The sequence below is a fragment of the Ixodes scapularis genome, unplaced genomic scaffold (genome assembly GCF_016920785.2).
Source record: "Ixodes scapularis isolate PalLabHiFi unplaced genomic scaffold, ASM1692078v2 PGA_scaffold10__122_contigs__length_95168666, whole genome shotgun sequence".
NCBI classification, from domain to species: domain Eukaryota; kingdom Metazoa; phylum Arthropoda; class Arachnida; order Ixodida; family Ixodidae; genus Ixodes; species Ixodes scapularis.
This window is the reverse complement of record NW_024609836.1, coordinates 68,517,681-68,537,112: the sequence shown is the minus strand read 5'-3', so window position 1 is coordinate 68,537,112 and position 19,432 is coordinate 68,517,681. Positions and strand designations below refer to the sequence as shown.

Below are 19,432 nucleotides of genomic sequence, written 5' to 3'. Positions count from 1 at the left end.
AAATGAAATGCTCTTTCTTCCGCCACCTCTGTACAAAATCTTAGCTTTATACTTTCGAAAACTTGTTCATGCCGTGCCTTCAAACAACCATTGATCCATTTGATTCGTGCTATATTTGTTTCTGTCTATGACACAGCGCTCGACTGACGTAGTTTAATTTAGTGTCAGCGTTCGGCTGGGGCTTATTAACACCAGATCCAGCCGAATGCATGAAGCATCATTCTCGTCCCCTGTGAAAACACGGATGGATACGACTGAACCTTTAAAATTGGGCGGCGACTTGCGCCACCTAGCCGAGACGTTTAACAAGCTGCACATGCAAGGCGCCCCCTACATTTCGATCTCCTTGCATGATCATTGGCAATGCAGCCGTTTGGTTGTAATGAACACGGGCTGCACGAGCCAATCAGACGAATCGATCTGCACGTCACGAACGAATTAAACAAGACTTCGGAGTTTTCTTAGATGGACTTGCCTTTGCGGAGATGATTCCGGGATTCGTCAATCTTCCATAGAACACTCCATCCAAAAGCAGCGAAATTATACCCAGTACGTAACAAATAAAGCCCACGCTCTCGGAACAACATGTGCGAAGCACAGTACGGGTTTGAATATGAGCCGTGCGCAACAGAGCGCTGGTTGCCTTAAACCTGCTGTAGGCTGCGAGGGGAACGTGAAGCCATCCGAAAGAACGCAGTTGCGGCGCAAGCGGTGTATATAATCTAGACTTGTGCCCGTTACTTCAAAAATGTAATGGAGTACAATTACAAATCACCGAGCCTTAAATGTAATCGATTACCGTTACAGATCACTTTCGCTGAAAAGTAACGAATTACTTCACTCGTTACGCTACAAATTACTTTCACGTTACTTTTGCCGTGCACTTATCCAGAAAACAATGAAAACAATTGTGATATCTTTTTTTAAATGTTCTGCAACCACTACTTTTCATTTCTCATACGCTCATATTATGTTAGTTCTTGTAAAGGTAAAATATTGCATTTAAGAGAAAGAGTGTAGGTGCACTCCGTTCACCTGTAAGTTGACACCGAAAGCTGTAACCACACCCGCCATCCTGCTAGCTTGGGGCCTCCGGAAGTGATCCCTGGAACTGTGCAGACGAAGCTAGCGTTGCGCATGCTCAGTAGCAGCGTCTACCTCCGCTACGAGATTCGGAACTAAAGAAACGATCTACGAAAGCTCCCTTTTGACTTAAGTGTTTTGCTTGTTAATCGCAATAAAATATTTAAAAAAACTTGGTTCTAACGTTACAATCTGTAGCCAATGCAGAATGGAGGTGTCCCAGCTTACCTTGATGTGTTTCCATAGATTAGAGCTCGTTGTTCTTGCTTACAACAATGTGTGTTTTTTTCGGCAAGCAAAGTGCGCTCTGAAACTCTAGGTTTCCGTTCTCCTTAATGCCCTGAATTTTGAACATTGCATTAAAAGATGGCCATGGAGACAACGGACGCTCCACGACCTAAAACTCCACCAGTCAGAGAAAAAGTGGCAGTTACGGGGGATCGATCGTTTCATCGGTGTCCACTTTCATACCAGTATTCGTGGAGGCCAGGGGAGGGTATACAGCGAGAAGCGGTGGCCATCGGTCTCACAAAACAATAGAGGATCACACCGCTTTTACGCGTTCCCTCTTCTAACTGTCAGCACTCCTTAGATGGCCTAACCCCCCCCCCCCCCCCCCCCCCCGCACACACCTTTATGTTGACAGTTCACTGTAAAGTGAAGAGTGGACTCGACCACCATGCCCAGACAAGTAAACCAAACGAAGTATCGTCCGCCCCGTCGAAGACGGGGCTTTTAGCCTCGCGCCGAGCGCTTTTCAGGTGGGCCTTAAGAGTGGCGCACATCAAAGGCAAAGAGAATTCGACCCCCTTGCACGAGGCTACATCGTATGGTACGCCAGTTGCGAACCCGCCAATCAAGCGTGTACGGACCCGCGTTTGATGTCTGTTCAGGTGGCGGGAGACGTCGAAGAAGTTGGAAAGGGTGAAACGATGTAAAAGATAAAAACAAATAAACACGAACAGCTTTCTCCTGCCCGGGAGAAGACGAAAAACACGAGGGGAGGCGACGTAGAGCCTGCTCGGTGTTGTCTTACTTGATCTTTGTCTTTCGCATATTTGTACATGCCTTGCCCGTTTTTCTAGTGCTTCTAGTGACCGGTCGTAGAAAAGGTGTTTTTCTTTTCGGCTATTCTCACCGTCCTGATGTGTTTTATTTTGTCTAACTTGATCTCCTTGTGCTGCTGAATGTTGAGCTCGTATCGCTTCAGTTGCTGCATTATGCTTATATTTTTTTTTAAGTAACGAGTAATTAAAGTAATTCATTACCAAGATTTTCTAACGAAATTACATTACAAAATATATACTTCCGAAAAAAAGTAACGTACGTGGAAATTACAAAATTACTTGAAAAAGTAACGGATTAAAAGTAATCCGTTACTTGTAACAGATTACTTCCCAAGTCTGATATAATCACCGCCATTTCATTTTGAGAGACGAATTGAAATAAACGTAAGCACATAAAAAGTCCCAGAATCCTTGTCACGCGACACATCGTCAATAGTTGATTTGTTAAGCCGGGTAGAGAACGTGGCGGAGAAGCTAGAATCGACAAGTCAACATGCAGCCTTCACTGTAAGAAGTGCGGTCCGCCGACACCCTCCCACAAAAGACTTGAGAGATCCAATCTTCGGAGGGTAGGTCGGGATGTGGCGAGCCTGCAAAGATTGGTCTTGACCAAACATGTGCGTAACGCGTTCCTACTAAAGAGTTACCTGCACCAAGTTACTTTTTTGTTAACCAGTAAAGTAAATAGTTATTTTTTTTTAGAAAAAGAACGAGTAACGTATTTAGTTGTAAGTCCAAGTAACAAGTAAAGGTATTTCGTTAATTTTGAGGAGTAACATCTACAACATCGTTTACACAGCCTCGTTTTAAATATAACTTGAGTATGCTTGTATTGCGACAAAGGAAGATGGGGAACCCGAAAAACAGCTCAACAGTATGACAGTATTGCAACCCTTATCGCAGAACACGTCAGTCTAAGCTCGCAGCTTTGAATGCCCTTCACCCAAAGAACACCAGTAAGGTTCGTTGATGGAACTTTCCAAAAACGTGTACAGACCGTATGCAAACCCAGGACCGGAGGTTGCCAAGGCGGGAAGGCACAGAACCCATTGCCAAATTAGAACTTTAAGATAAGAGAGAACAAACAAGACAGGGGAATCCCAGGTTCACCATATCTTCCTGAAGCACAACAGTGCCGTTCCTTCGAGCGCCTCACTATAGAATGAGTCTTGAGCGTCGCCGGAGTCTTCAATAAAGCGGGGAAGCATAACCGATTAAAACTTTGAGAGGCAGCTACTGAGAAGAAAACAATACACCATGAAAAAAACGAGTTGTGTATTTGGTCGTCAGAATAACGAGAAAAGTGACCCGCTAGTTTTGAGGGAAAGTGACGCGTTCCTTTTGAGAATCGCTAACGAGTAAGGTATTTAGTGGCTTTTTGAGCGAGTAACGAGTAGCTGTATTTAGTTACTTTTAGGGGGGTTAACCCATTGTCGCATAGTGGCCACTACAGTGGACAAAGTTATTTAATTTTTAAATAAAGTGCCCGGCCACATAATACCCGTACACATGGTGTCCATTTCTGTGGACATACGTATTTTCAATTGCCACTCATAGATAACGCCACCATTCCACTGGTGTTGACTTATTCAGCATCCCAGTTGGTAGCTTCTACAAATTCCAGGTAAGGCACGTGCATCCTTGTAAAAGTGTCATAAACTGTTGCAAAAACTTATTACTCCTCTGTTAAACGTTTTCATCCCTTCGAGGATGTCTTGAGGTGTAATCTGTATAAATATCAGAGTTCAATACGTCTTCATTGTTCATTAGGTGATCTATTTGTGCCTCGTCCACTGTGGTGGACACCATGAACAGAGCATTGCGGGGTCATGTGCTATGTATAAATTGTTTTTGGTCAGCACCGCTGTAAATATGCTGGAATGGTCCAATTTCTTGTTGTATTGAATAAGGCACCATAATTCTAAGTATTCGAAGAAAAAAAATATTATTTTGTTATTTTTTGTTTTGCTTTGGGGGCGAACTATCTACTACCAAACCGCATTTGAGGTAAGCAGACATCGATGCTTTATTGTATATTCCAATATCTGACTCAAAAATCAATGTCCTTTTTAAATACGGTCTGCCGTCATGAAATTATGAGGATCTTTTAGAGAGCGAGGATGATGACATCGATTATGCCATAAAGGATGGTCAAAGCAGGTGTGATGATAGCTCGGAAGATGCAACTCAAAGTGATTGCAGTGACGAAGAGGACCGCGACACAAACGAACACCCAAGCTCTTCGTCGAGTTCAAAGACGTCGAGTTCAATAATCGACCGAGCCGCCGTTTCAACTGCGCCTACACGCGATGCCCCTGCAGGCAAGCCTACCTTCCTCCTGCAATACCGGGATAGTACCCTACACTACCGCCTCCTCCGCCGCCAATACCCACCTCCGCACCCCCACCTCTCCCAAGAGGCAGCACACATGCTGCGCCTCTTACAAACACACACTTTCCCCCACCGAACACAACTAATACACACTCACCCACACCTCTTTACCACCCCCGCCTGTCCTGCCTGCGGGGCATTCGACACTCATTACCATTCTCTTTGCGAATGCCCCGCAGACCCATACCCCCCTCTTCCCTCCCCTCACCTCTGGGAGCAGATGTTGCGCGACCCGGAGAAGTCAGCCCAAGTCCTGACCACCTCCCGGGCCATGGCGATCGCGGCGGCCCTCTGGGCCTCCGCCACCCCCAATACCTGATCCCGGAAGAATAATAAAGTTTCCTCCTCCCTCGAGTTCAATAAGAAAAGCCATAGTTATGGTCATGGGATGAAAGGGATCTTGTGCCCCCAGTGCATGCTGTCCACTGTAGTGGGCATTCTGTAACTAATAAACTACATTCCGGAAAGCTAAGGGAAAAAAATCCTGGATCTCCATTCAATACAAATGGTTGCAAAAACGCAAACTTTTAAGATTTGCATGGACGTTCTTGAAGTATGCAACAAAGGGTTAACGTGTACACCCGTGAGCGATATGAAGGTGAACAGCCCTCTTGTTTTTGACGCTCCTGCAAGTTTTGGAACAAGCTCTGTTCCAGAAGAGGGCTAGAACGCAAAGTTTAGAACCTTGGCCACGTACCATTTGAGACGCTGAGAGTTAATATAGCTTTAGGGAGCCGTAAAACAGGCAAGAAACCAGGTAAGGAGTTCACCTTCATATTGCCGGCGGGTGTACGTGTCTGGCTTAGACCTACAAAAACAGCCTCCTCAAGCAGCGAACAAGCTTGACAAGTGTCGCCGCGTGCAAGAGTCTCACGAGCACCACGCTTGTAGGCGGCGACATCACGACGCACGCACGTGCCGCTTTGCACCGACTCCAGTCAAGCTTCACCTGGTTCACCGCTTGGGGGCGGGTCGAGGATTCACTAACAATGACGTCATGCTCACGCCTTGTCTACTACGTTGCATTGCACTGAGCATGATATTTAACCTCGCTCAGTATCAGTAAACGCACTATTTTTTTCTAGTTCTGGAAATATAATCTTCCTAGTCATTGACCAAGCGACCTTTATGGGCGGCATCAATTGGCTTTCCCAACTACTTTACGTGGAAATAGACGCTTCAGATTTCTTAGCGTTTCTCGCTCTCTTTCTCTCTACGCGTTGCTGTGGAACTCCACATAAACTACTGAGAAAAAAATGCTAACTATTTCACTGGCTAACATGATACGCGAATTGCATTGTTAATAAAGGCCTCTATTTACGGCATTAAAATAAACAAACAAAGAGGGACGTGGACTTGGATCATCCGTGGCGCATTTTATAACCGCGGCACTCTTTATCGAGGGAAAAGAGTTTAAACTTGAAGAGTTTTCAGTCAAACTTAATGTTAACATAGCCTTAATTTATGCATTTGGCCAAATAAGACGTTTCTTCTTTCTGAAAACCACTTCAACTTTGCATATCCTTTGAGTGTTATCTAATATGCTTGCCAATTCTTAATTGTTTTTATGCTCCTTTTTGTTTCATCCTTGCTAATGAGCGGAGGGTGACTGATACAATTTTGGACCACTGGTGAATGAGACAGTAGCGATTGGCGGTGTTTTGTGCAAGGCTTTTTGATGACGCTTGATTTGCACCATAGCATAAGCGCATTATTGGCATTGTTGATTACAGGGGGGGGGGGGGAAAGAGGGAAAGAGAACGCGGCGCAAAACGGTGGCCGCCATATTAAAACTGCTTAGGTTGCCAGCATAGGTTTTGCAGCGGAGAAGTTGCTGCGATACACGGCGGACCGAGTTTTACTTTCTTTTTCGTTTTGAAACGAGAATGTATTGTTGTGTTACATAAGCCCTCCTGCATACAGACAACGAAGTTTAATTATATTTGTCTTGTTTACTTGTTTGAAACCCTAAAAACGTGTTTTTGACGACTTATTGCTTCCATCATTTTGGAGTGCGCAAGGCTCGCTGTTCTGGTTTCGGTTACGAAAGCAAGGCAAAACGCTCGTAGTTCCCGCTCCCAATACACGTTGGACACCTTCCACACTTTGACACCGGATAACTGGATGAACAAGGATTTACATTTACTTCAGAGGTAACTTTCGCCGCTTCCTCACAGTCGAGCAGCCGGATCAGCTGGCGGCAAGCCGCGTATGAAAGGCCTGAGCATCAACAGCCTAGAGCCACTTCAACAGCCCAAGTGCACTCAGTGCCGATGCGGGCGACGCGGGCTTCTGTCAACCCAGGGGCGGACCCAAGAAGGGGGGGGGGGGGGGGGGCGACGGGACCCCCCCCCCCCACCTGCCCCCTTCTCGAAGGCCGTTTTGACATGGGCCGGGCGGATCCCCCGAAATAAAACCAACTACCGGCCTGCCAGGTGGTAGGAGGCTCGGTACTCAAGGACGAGGGTTCGAAATAGCTTAGGTCGCACCCTAGCAGGCACACTTGTACTCTGAACTTGGAGAACCACTCCGTCGCTTCAACCGAGACTGAAGTCCGCGGCGACGGTTTCAAAGCACGGCTTAGAACCAAAAGTCGGCGCAGCGGCGCACATCTAGGGGCCGTCGGCGCAGTGTGGTTCTGCGGCGGTTAAAACAAAAGGCGCAACCCGAGCCCTGTTTAACTTGCTTTAAATTTACCTCCCCCCAAAAAAAGCAACAAAAAAGAAAAAACAAAAAAAAAACGGAGTTTTGGATCTGCCCCTGGGTCAACCGGTAGCCCAGCACAATCCGTGAACGTTCCAGCTCTTCGCCATGACACGGCGTTGCAGAAAGCAGGGTAAAATACAACTACACGGACCACCGAATCAAATGCACTGTTATCGTAAATATTGGCTTGTGATCGCGCCTTTGTAGACGTTTTGCTGGAGAGGCGCAACCGATGGGCATAACAAAATCGTTTGTGTATTCCGCATACCTCGCAAAAGCACTTACCCTGTCACCATTGCGAAAAGCGCGAAACACGGAGTCCACACCGCCCTGACTTTCCAGTCTTTTACCTGCTTTAGAGCAGTTTGTATCTGCTAGTAGGTATGTCTACTGAAACTGCAACTTGAAACTAGGGGCAATGCCAGAGAGAAAAGAGACAAAGTTAGGAAAGCATGCTCGCTCTCTCCAATTTCTGAACTCTCAAGTGATTGTACCATGATAAATTCCCCAACACCTTTTTCCAAAATAAAGAAAAAACGCTATGTTCACTACGTAAAAAATGGTCTCAGTTCATCCATCTGTGGGCAGGTAGGAAACGTTGCCCTAATTTATTCACACCGCATGACGAGCGGAACAAACTCACACGAGATTTACAAGAAAATATCGGTGGTGACTTAAGTGTCCCTGAAATTCTGTATGACCGGTCGTTTGCAGGACCGAATCATCTACTCGGGCGGTGTGCGTCGCTGTGCAAACGCCAACACGAAGCATAAAAACGGCAGGTCTAGGACAACAATCCGGAGTCCATTGTTCAATTAAAACGACGTAATTTTGTTGAAAACGCCCGCAGCTTTTTACTCACGGTATGCGTCGAGAATCTTCCATATTTTGAAACGGAACGAAGGAAGATTTACTTTAAAAAGCGCTCTCTGCGTCCTCCCGGGCCAGCTGGACCGGATCAGCTGACGACGACGAGACTGAACCCGTTGAATTTCAACCCCACAATAACCAATTTGCGCTTCTTGTTAGTATGGGCTTCTACCTCCAAGCACCGCACCACACACCACGAACGTTTCAACTCTTTGTCGCATCGCCGTGTTGCACCAAACCTATCTCTATCAGAGCGAGATCGCCGAAGTCAACGGAGCGCTGTCGTGAACCTTGGCTTGTGGTTGCGCACTCGTGGGCCCTGTGACTCCCTTCGCTTTCAAAGCACACCCGACGATTACGAATGATAGTTTCCGTCTTCTGGGACCACCCCAGGGGCACTTCTCAGGTCATGTCTTCGCTACATGTGCTCGTAAACCGCGTCAAACGGGGTCAAACGGTCAAACCGGAGCTGCCGAAGCAATCCCGGCGCCATGTTGAACGTGCGTTGTTGCTAGATTTTCTCCCACCAAACAAAAACAACGAAAGCAAACCAGCTCTAGCTTCCAGCGTACATCCGCGTTGCGCCGTGGCCAGATTTTCTCCGTCAGCTCTAACTTAAAGATGATTTACAGATGCAGCAACACTGGTATCAAGTTTTAACATGGCGGCCCCCACGGAGCGCCGTAAATTCTGAGGAGGGTGCATTGGAAGCGGCGGCACCTTCCCCCCTCCCTGGTTGATTACGGCTTCACCTGACCGAGTTTGGCGCTCATTTCCGCCATGTTTCTTGGTTAGTATCATTTTTTTTTAATTTGACTGCTCAACTAAACCAGTATAAGCGACTTCAAATTAGTTCTAAGCTCCCACGTTTCCTAATTCAAGTAAGCATTTCTGAGGCAATACCATGGGCGCCCATTTCTCCAATTTCCAGTTCCAAACAAATAAATGGCATTAAAAAATAAATATATTTTGTCATTTCAAACCTTTTTTGGTTATGACTTGACATATTAAAATTTAACTCTAAGCCTTACTCGGCGAATAAACTATGTTGCAATCATAAATTTTCAAATTAAGAGGTCATTACATGAAGACACATATTCAAATATATCGTTTTATAACCTTTACATTCGGACTACTTGAGAATTGTGAGCAATTTAATTGACCACCTTGCATACGGTAATATTTCTCTTTGAGTCCCCTAAGATGTTACAACAGGCTCGGTATTGTGGTTGTGAAGATATTTTATTTGTGGCAATGCATAAGGTAAGATTACAACAACAACAAAAAAAAAAGAAACAACGAATGCCGGTACGCATAAATGTCTTGTCCTTGGAATGTTTTCGTTACAGATTGAACAAAAATACACTTGAAGAAGCATATTTAGCTTTCATCTGTGACATCATAGTGCGAAATATTTTCTGTTTACTTTGTAAAACCAAAATATTAAAGCGATGAATACCGTGCAGAAGTAATTAACACTAACTCACATATTTTACACCCTGTGTGGCACCGGTCACAGAACAAAAAATATTTACCATCGGCCGTCAAGCAGAGGTTTTCGAAAATATAATGTTACCAGGCAAAATATCAAGCAACCCAGCTGACAAAGGGTTGCCTCAGCTTTATTTTAAACCGACTGGACTTAGAGCAAGCATTTTTTTTGCGGGATTGTAAAAAAAAAGGCTTAACAGACAAATGTTCAAATAACACTGCTCACTGGTATGATAATGACTCCGTTCCAAAAAGGAAAAGTATGCCGGTGAGCTGGTTAGAAGGCATCATATCATAATCTAAACTCTTAGACCGCTCGTCTCGGTGATTAGTTTATGATGAGTAACACCTTGCTGGACAGCGTTCTCGCCTCGCATTTGAAGAAGTGCTTGTTGAGTAATTAATTTAGGTTTTGCCCGTTGATGACATGGAAGCATCATAGTGAACTGGTTCAACCATGGGAAGAAACATGAAGTATTGAATGTAGACATGTCAACTAGAGCTCCTTGGCACACCTTCTACTGCTTAAACGTTATTAAACTGGAGAAAAAATAACAAGCTTGCTATAACACAGAAGTACATCTAAAAAGCAACTGGGATGACAAATGGGTAATTTTATTTTAGACTTCGGCGAGCGCGAAAGCTCTTTTTGGTATATTGTGACTTAGTAGTAATAGTAACTCAAACAACAACCTTTCTCATCCGTGAAAGACATGTTGCCGCAATGTTAATCAAGTAAAACATATAAAATAGCGCAACAGAAACAAGGACAAGAAGTAAACAGGACAGGCGCTCTCCTGTTTACTTCTTGTCCTTGTTTCTGTTGCGCTATTTTATATGTTTTACTAAGATGAACCAACTAGCCCAACAACGTACCTTATTAATCAAGTAATAATCAATTCTAAGCTAGTCAACCTCGCAAACAACAAAAAGAAACGTCCCGGAAACACGCAAGCAACGTGGGCCGATATGCTTACCTGCATCCCTTCAACATGCACCATTATTCGTTTCAGTTAGCAAATCACCTTTTGAAGGGTGTGTTTATCTCAAAATTACTGGCATATTTTGATGTCTGGTGTGGAGTGAACCTTCCATATATCAAATACTTAAAGAAACGCCAGGTTTAAGGTAACGCCAAGGTCGTTGTTGCAGTCTTGATGGCCAAGACCAGATCGCTCAGGTAGAAGCGCAAGTTCCTCCAGCCCTGCATTTGAGAATCGGGAGGAAGCTTGTTGATGTAGTACAGCAGGTCCGAGAAAACCGGGAATCCCTTGACGTCGTAGCGGTCGAATTCAGATGGCGCGAAGGCCAGATGGTGCACCAGGGGTCTTCCGGGGAGTCCGGTTGGCTTCAGGAAGGCCTTTTCGACATTCATCATCTTGTCGTTCAGCAGCCTCACCAGGGAAGGCCTTTTAGGGGAATATGGGAGGGTATACTCTAAGAAATCTGGAAAGCCTACGTCTCCGTTAAGCACTTAGAGGTCCAGCCACTGCAATCTACGAGAGCACTCGGCGAATGAGCAGCTTAAAATTATACCAAAAAAAACGATTTCGCAGTGGCACTCACCAGTATTAAACCTCACGGTCGGTGCCACAAAACAGGCTGTTTTTTATGTTTTTTTTAAAGGGCAGCTCTTAGGGGCCCGTTTCAGGCTTGAGCGTCGCCGTCGCCGTCAGTCTCGCCGTCGCCGTCAGTGTCGCCGTCGCCTTTGGCATCGCTGCCGCCGTCGGCGTAACCGCGCGATGCATTATGGGACATTTCCCATGATGCAACGCGCGGGGAAAAGGAGAAGGAGGAGGAGGATGAGGGGAAGGGGGAGGACGAGGGGAGGGAAGAAGGAGGGGTAAGGATGAGGAGGAGGGGAAGGTGAGGGGAGGAGGGAAGAAAAGGGAGGAGGAGGAGTAGCAGGGAGGATAGGGAGGAAGGAGGAGGGGTATACCCTTTCCTCAATACCCTTCCCTCGTCCTCAAGAGCTGTGCTGTAATTCGGCGTTACAGAGTGTTGCAAACGACTTTCATTTTTTTAAACATAGTGTAAGCCTCTTCATTCGACGAGCACGCTCCCTAGATCGCAGGGATTTGCTCTCCCATGTGTTTTGCAAGGAAGTACATGCTCCCGATGGGTGCGACCATCTGCTGGTTTATCAGTGAAACAATGGCCGTGAGTCTAAAGTTTCTGAGGAGCTATCGGAGAGCAGATCGGAAACGATCAACAGAGAACGTTTGCACAATGGTGAACCCTCAAGAATTGTGTCACCAACCTTTTAAGCTTCTCGTGACATTGGACACGACATATTATGTTAAAACGTCCTTTCTTTTTTTCTTTTTTTTGTTTTTTAGGGGGTGGGTATAACACTTATGTTTGCGGATTATATAGTATAGCTCTCTAAATAGGCTGCAAAAAAACAAAAACAGGTCTTTTTTTTTCTTTTTTTTTATGTTTTCAAATGGGACGTTTTGAACGAATTTCTGATTTCGCCTTTTTATGCATGCTGGTGGCTAGAACTTCCGCACATGCTTGACGTAATTTGAATGAAACAAGGATAAAACTATGATCGAAGTGTAGTGAGTGTTGGTCCGTCCTTCACCGAGAGCTTGCGAACCAGCTGTAAAGGACCACTAGACGCTGCTCGTTTGTGGCACAGTGGAGTGTTATACCTTAGAGGCTGAAGACGGGAATAAATTACATTTCACGGCATTTTCTTACTTCTTTTCTTTTGCATTCCTTCTCTACGCTGTTCCGAGTTGAAAGCCTCAGTTTGAGCGTATTTTTATTTTGAAGGTTTCCTGATATATATTTATTTTTTATAGTGCAGCTCTTAGGCGCCCGTTTCCGGCTTGAGCGGCGTCGGTGTCGGCTTAACCGCGGCTCGCCCCCCCCCCCCCCCCCCCCCCCCCGAGGACCTCGGGAGGACCTCGGGTTCCTTCGGGGGCCACGTGACCTCGGGAGGACCTCGGGTTCCTTCGGTAGGACCTCGGGAGGACCTCGGGAGGACCTTAGATACCTTCGGTGACATCGGGGACCCCCGAGGTCACGTGACCTCGGGGGGTCCCGTCAGTACCCTTTCCTCCTCCTCCTGAAGAGCTGCGCTCTAATTCGGCGTTACAGAGAGTTGTAGACGGCTTTCACTTTTTTCTTTTTCACTCTTAAGGCACATCTGTCACGTTTATGGTTGGAAAGAAACGAAGTAGAAAGTAATAAATAGTTCAAACTTAACACTCTATTTCAAAATTACACAAAATAAACATTGGCTAGGGTTCCGAGGTTTTTTTTCAATGTACTCCCTCCGGCAATATGAAAGACCCATTTGACTATTCAGTTTACGCGTTGGTGCTAAGCCCACACTTGCGAGACAGATTATTTTTAGGGGGGGAGGGGGGGGCGGGGGAAGAACAAATTTTAATTTGTATTATCATACTTGGAAACAGTGTCCTGTTCACAACAAATTCCGCAGATCCGCCTTAAACACCATCGTAGAATGGGTCTTTCATATTGCAAGAGGCTGTACCTTTCACAATTCAAGAAGCCCACTTTCACAAGTGCACTATAAGATGTCCCTTCACACATGGCGCTGCGCTATGCACTCATGATACAAATATTCCGCTTTCCTTCATTAAGCTCAATAAACAAGGCGGGCGATTCGTGTTCAGTCTTAAATAGCCATATGATATCCGCGCAACTTTGAATGGTCACCTTTTCGCCACTTAAGCTACTGACCGCAGCAGAGCGATGCTTCCGCCTTCCACACTGGTTAGCGGATTAATGTCTACAATGCGTAGTGCTAACTTTTTTCTTTTTTAATTGTAAAAAGGAGAGTTGCGTTTTTAAACACTTCCAGAATATAACGGGTCCTTTGTGCACTTCTCTGGTATCGTTTTTTTGCGGCAGTTTTAACCGGAGGCCATCTTTAGAATATTACGTTTTGATGGAAGTGCGAGCTTGTTAAAATTGAACACAAATGCAGAGAACCGTCAGATTACAAAAAACGATGATCTAGAATGATTATCTAGGCTTGCTTACTTGACTGTCTCGAGTGAGTCGATATACGTATGCCACTCTTCAGAGGCATTGCGGAACTTCTCTATCTGCATTCGGAGGGGACCTGAAAGAAAAATGAGTAACGCAGACAAACATGTTTGTTGAATTTTACTTCTATTGTCGCAAATGCTAGGCTTGAAATACAGTAGAAAAGGGCATATACCCCGCTGAGAAACACATACTCATTTACAAGTTAAGAAAGAAGTGGGTACTACGAAGATCGTAATTTGATTCGTAGTTTTACTGAAGAAAGGTTTCAGTATGTTCCAAAATTGTTAAGACGTCAAATATTTTATGAAAGATCGACAAATGATATGTAAAAAGACTTGCTTTTTACAATATGGCTTGAAGGAAATATACTTTCCCGATACCGGAGGCCCATCGGGAAGCTAGGCCAATCAAACATTCAAAGAAAAACGTTTATTTGTTAGCGATACGCTGGAAACACCCATGGCTGATATTTTAGGCAGTTCATTAAATAACAAAGACGAGCAGACGTTGAACCCAGAAACTAGCTTCATCAAAATTAAGTCTCAAAGGATATGTAACCCGTCGTTTCTAGCAAGTTCGAACGGAAGACAGAAGATAATTTTGAAGATGCCGACATCATTTTCTAAAGAGCTCGGAACAGGTTTAACCTTAGCGCATCGAACCCTAAGATAAGACACCGAAGGAACCCACTCACTTAGAAAAAAAGTGCCGGCGCCATTTTGAAGCTTTCAGTTGTACAAAAAGTGAGGACGCGAACGAGCTAGCGTAAATTGAACATAAATACAAAGAATTAGCCTATGCGGAGCGGAAGTTCGTCCGCTTCTTTTGCAAGGGTTGTGGTGACGTCAGTGCTCGACGTTCTGACGTCACCACAGCAACCCCTGCAAAGGAAGCAGACGAACTTGCTCTCTGCTTGTTAAGTTCATGCTCCTCGCTTTGTGATTGGTCCTTTGGCATTCTTATCAGCTAATGCCGCACTGTCACTGGCTGTAGGGCGATAGTAAGACGCTGGGGATCGGTCATACCCTGCGTCTCTTAAGCTGTCAGTGACTATCTATGCTTTGAATAGTTTCCAAGGTTGAGGATGAACTTTCATCGAATTTCCATACCGAGAGATATGCCGACGCTCTCCAACTGGAAGGCGATTTGCCGGGCCTCCATGTCGTCCACGGAAGCCCTGAGGCGCTGGGCAAGTTTGCGGAAGTCCATCGGCAAAAGAACAGAATCGCTCAGAAGGATCGTGGCGGCGCCGTTCATCTGGGCGCACATCTTGGCCAGGGTCATATCCTTGTCTATCAGGTTCTGATACAGGTACAGGGTGTCGTATGCTGTGTGGTACGCCGGGAAGGTCGTCGTACCGTACTTTTTCTGTGGGGGAGACAGTCTCCGTGTTAGGACTACCGCATTTTTTTAATTATAGTGTGAGGACTATGCATGTCTGAGGGGATCTGTGGCGGTTCTTTTTATCTACCTAAGACACTTTCGAAACTCCCAGAATTTACTTTTTTCGGCATACTATTTAGTATACCAAGCACAAAACCAACTATTTATTATGCCATGCCAAAACAAACATTAAAATTTTCTCTCGTTCTCCCGTGAGGTGACGTTATATTGTGTATAATTTGCAAGTGCAGCAGGCAGCCTAAATTTTGTTTGTTTTCTTGCTGGAATGAGCTTTCCCAGCGTTCCTTTCATATCAAATTTATTGTAACCTGTCGTGAACAAGCTGCACTGTCCCATATTACAACATTTCACGCCACATTTTCGCTGTTGCCAGTGGAACCCTTTCAGACGAAATTTCAAAATTCAATACCTTCGCGAAAAAAATTATATTATTGTCTTTTAATTTGGCTTCTAAGTTGAAATGTATCCATTCAGTTGTTGAACTAATCTCGAGGCAAGTCAGTGGCTACCAATAGTTCTTCGAAGAAGTTCTTCTTTATGCTTCAATATCACGCTGTGCGGATTATCTACAGGTGCGGACTATACAGGATTCTATTTTTACAAGATGCTTTATTTGGAAGAGATGTGACGGATTTTGTGAATGAACGACTATGTTAATGATGAGTTACTACGATAGAAAATCAAATGAAATCGAAACCAAAAACAGTGCTACATACAACCGACGGGTAGTATCCTACCCGTCAATTGTGTGTGTGTGTGTGGGGGGGGGGGGGGGGAGGGGGGGGCGTGGGGGGGCGTCACGTAAGGCATACGCATGCTTCCCAAGGCAAGAGCCAACCTCCCTCAACCCCTTCCCCCTGTCCCGCATAGCTGCTTCCTCAGGAGTAAATCCATTAAGCAAATCCCGGGCCCTTAACTGGGCTTTTTCGGCGCACGTCACAAATTCGCGTGAAAGTGTGTTTAGCGCGTACACAGATGCCGCTTCGAGAAATTTGGGGCTTTTTGTATTGGCCGCTTGTTTGGGTGGGCTGCTTGCGACCCTTTCACAGTGTTGTCGGTAACGCGTTACAAGTAACGGCGTTACCAGTTAACGCGCAACTTTTTTCGGCAGCGTACTGGCTACATTTTTAAACACAGTAACGGGTAACCTACTTTCGTTATTTATATTAAGTAACGGTTAACGCACTTACGTTCCTGGGTAATTCCTCTTCCCAACGCTTAAAAGAATTACGCTTCAATTTTTTGTGTTCTGCGGCGCCACAAATATCTGATATTTTTCCGTTTGCTTTTGCGTCTTTTTTAGCATTTAGGTGAAGCCATAAAAAAAATATAAAGTACTTGCGTTCAGTTTTTGCATGAACATAATGCCTCTTGAAATATGGCGCTTATGAATATTTGTACTGTCAAATAAGTAGAACGTGTTATTTTATAACTAACAAAGTAACGTAAATGTAACGTTCGTTACTTTTATCGGTAACGGTTACGCGTCCCTTTTATCTGCAAATAACAAGTAATATATTTCGTTACTTTATTTCCGGTAACGCCTACAAAACTTCCCTATCAGAAACCGACCTCATTATATTTATGTTTTGCTTCCACGCGCGGATTAGTCCCGAAACGCTTTCAGCACTCTACGATGCATTGTTCGGGGTTTATATTCCTCGCCAAAACTAGTGTCCTCCTTCACTTTACAACCAAATATTTATCGCCAGGGGCTCCCCATCATGCCGTTTCGTAATGTGCCGTCGCGCACTGTCGCCGTGCAGCGGCGTGAACGAAGGAGGTCGGGTGGCTTAACACGCACCCCCGTGATGCAACACCCCGCCGTCCGCCACTGCACCTCCAAAATGGCGACCCAGGGCGACTCCGCCGCCGCCGACCTCGGTTAGAGCTGCCTTCTTATCTCAAGCAACAAACAACAAGTGCGGAAGGGTCACTGTCGTTCCAGCTTGCGAAAGAGCGGGACGCTCAAATAGACTAATCAGGGCCCTAGATTTGCTCCATGGTTTTACTCCGTGAGCAAACGGCAAAGCCAGTGACCAAAGCGCCCGGTGCGCATGCACAATTGGCCCTCTCCCCCCCCTCTTTTACAACGCCTACACACACACAAAACAAGCGGCAAATATGCCCCCCGTTCTCATCACTCAGGAAGCCCATACAAAAAGAATTTTTAACAAAGAACAAAAAAAGAAAACATTAATGAGACAAGCCAGACATCAAAAATGCGGAACGATGAATAAGCACTGCATAAAAAGGACGAAATCTAAGGAAACGAAAATCAGACAGTCACCCATGAAGCAGTTAAACAATATACAGCCGCAGCCAAATCTACAGGGTGCGGCTGAATAGACAGAGTGCATCAGTAAGGACTTACAGGTTTGGCACACCTTGCAAACTTCGAATTTCAAATATACATACTTGAAATTGGGCAGGCGAATGTAGTTTCGCAGGAAGTTTTGTTCATTTTGTAGAGCTCAACTCTGACGCAGTAAAATATTAGAAATAAAGCAAACTCGAAGGCCGCTTATTTCTTAAATTTTATACCAGCACGTTTGTTGTCTGCACACTGGTGCACAGGCTGGCGATGAGCCAAAAACGCTAAAATCTAAAAGCAGAGGCTGGCGATGAGCCAAAATATTGCGACAATTAATACCTTTAACGAAATGTATGAACAATGACCAAATGGAAGCAGGCTCATAAACCCGTGTGTAGTCGACGCACATCCGGGATAGGGCATAGAAAATGCATGTCCACTATTTTTGCTCTATTTTTCACATGTTACCCCCTCTGTCTTGAGCTCTGAAAAAACAGTAAATAAAAAGTCTTGCAAACCTACATTCACGTGTCCAATTTCAGATATGTACGTTTGGAATTCAAATTTTGCAAGGCGCGCCAAATGCTTTAGTCTTTACGGACGCACCCCGGACGTATGCACTTCTTTAAAATTGCGTAAACATGGCAAGAAAGTAGCACCAGGCTTAAATAATCGGGCATAAAAAAAGACAGCAGCTCTTTTGTTTGTTAATAAAGCAGGCATTTGTCAAGGTGTGGTCTGAGTTACAATTTTTTTTTTTTTCTGTGAGGACAAGCCTTTATGCGGACTAAGCGCTAAGTGCCAGCTACCTACGCAAAAACAAAACATTCAAAAAAACTTTTTTGGCTCAATTTTACGTTTAGAGACTATACCACGGGCGCGAACACTAACAAATGTCGGTTCCTAATAGTAAGTGCACCGATATAGTGTCCGAAATGGCTGGTTGCGAACGGTTTAGTAGCCGTATAGCACTGGCCACAAGGTTCTTTGAGACTAAAGTTTTCTTCTTTTTTTTTCATGTAGAAAAATGTTTTTGTGTGTGTGTGTGCGTGTTCGTGTGCTTGTGTGTGTGTGTGTGTGTGTTTGGACCACAAAAGCGTCAGCCGCATACATTGAACCCAACGTACCCAGTCGGGGACGAAACCGATGCCTATAGTAGGCACTCCAGCGAAGAAGTTAAATGGGGCATTGTCCGACGCTCCGTGGCAGGCCATTGGTCTGTCCGAACAAAACAAAAAGGAATACGTGAGACAGAATATTGTCCGAACAATGCAAAAACTCGTAACAAGGTGAAATTACGGCCAAAGTTTCCGTTGGCCGAGTGCATTAGAGCAACGCGGTTGGGAGCCCTTACACCACGGTCCCATTTCTCGTATATCATACATAAAACATGGCGTTCAATGCAAACATGCCGGCAGAATCATCAGCTGACACGCCTCAAGTATTTTCGAAACATGTTTGCCTGGTACACCTGATAGATGCAAACATGTCTGCAAAGAGTTTTTGCGTGACCGATATGACAGGACCGTCGTATAGACCAACTCAACATACTGACGTCACGCCATTGCGATGGCACTGCTGCCGGCACTGCTCATGCGCAAACGCTTCACTCCACCCTAATTTGGTTTCTGCGCACGCGCAGTACCCACACCTGGTGTGGGCATAGCGGGTTTGCTTGGAAACACTGGGTTGTTGTTTATTGAAAACTAGGTGGCGCAAGCTGCCGCCCGTTACAAAGGGTATAGCCATTACCGTACATCCGAAGAGACGAGCCTCAAACAGTGTTTAAAGATTTCCTTTTGTATGATGCATTGGCGGTGTGACCGCGAGTTTTTCAACCAAAGTTTTCCTAAATATTCTGTGTTCAATCTAAATCCAGCAGGCTACTATATAAATCGGCAGGATTGGTAGCCGTGATTACGCAATGCTAGTCATTGTTACTATTGTTTACGTGCTAATCTTTGTTACTAAGTTCATAAATTATCAGCCAACAGTAATGACGCGAGTCCCTCTATTTTAAAAACGACTGGCATAATATTCTTCGGAGACACTAAGATTGTCATGGTCCTCACTCGAG

The 19,432-nt window shown here is 45.1% G+C and overlaps 1 protein-coding gene across 1 annotated transcript in view; it reads right to left on the bottom strand.

Moving 5' to 3' along the window:
* Positions 1-10,820: 10,820 nt before the first annotated feature.
* Positions 10,821-19,432, bottom strand: part of LOC8039264 (aminopeptidase NAALADL1) — a 38,241-nt gene continuing 29,629 nt past the window's right edge. Inside the window, exons 13-17 of the mRNA XM_040205735.2 lie at positions 18,483-18,573; positions 14,747-15,005; positions 13,629-13,710; positions 12,021-12,024; positions 10,821-11,017 (exon numbers count right to left, since the gene is read on the bottom strand). Coding sequence (XP_040061669.1) covers positions 10,901-11,017; positions 12,021-12,024; positions 13,629-13,710; positions 14,747-15,005; positions 18,483-18,573 — 553 coding nt within the window. The 3' untranslated portion in view covers positions 10,821-10,900. The remainder of the gene's footprint in view (positions 11,018-12,020; positions 12,025-13,628; positions 13,711-14,746; positions 15,006-18,482; positions 18,574-19,432) is intronic.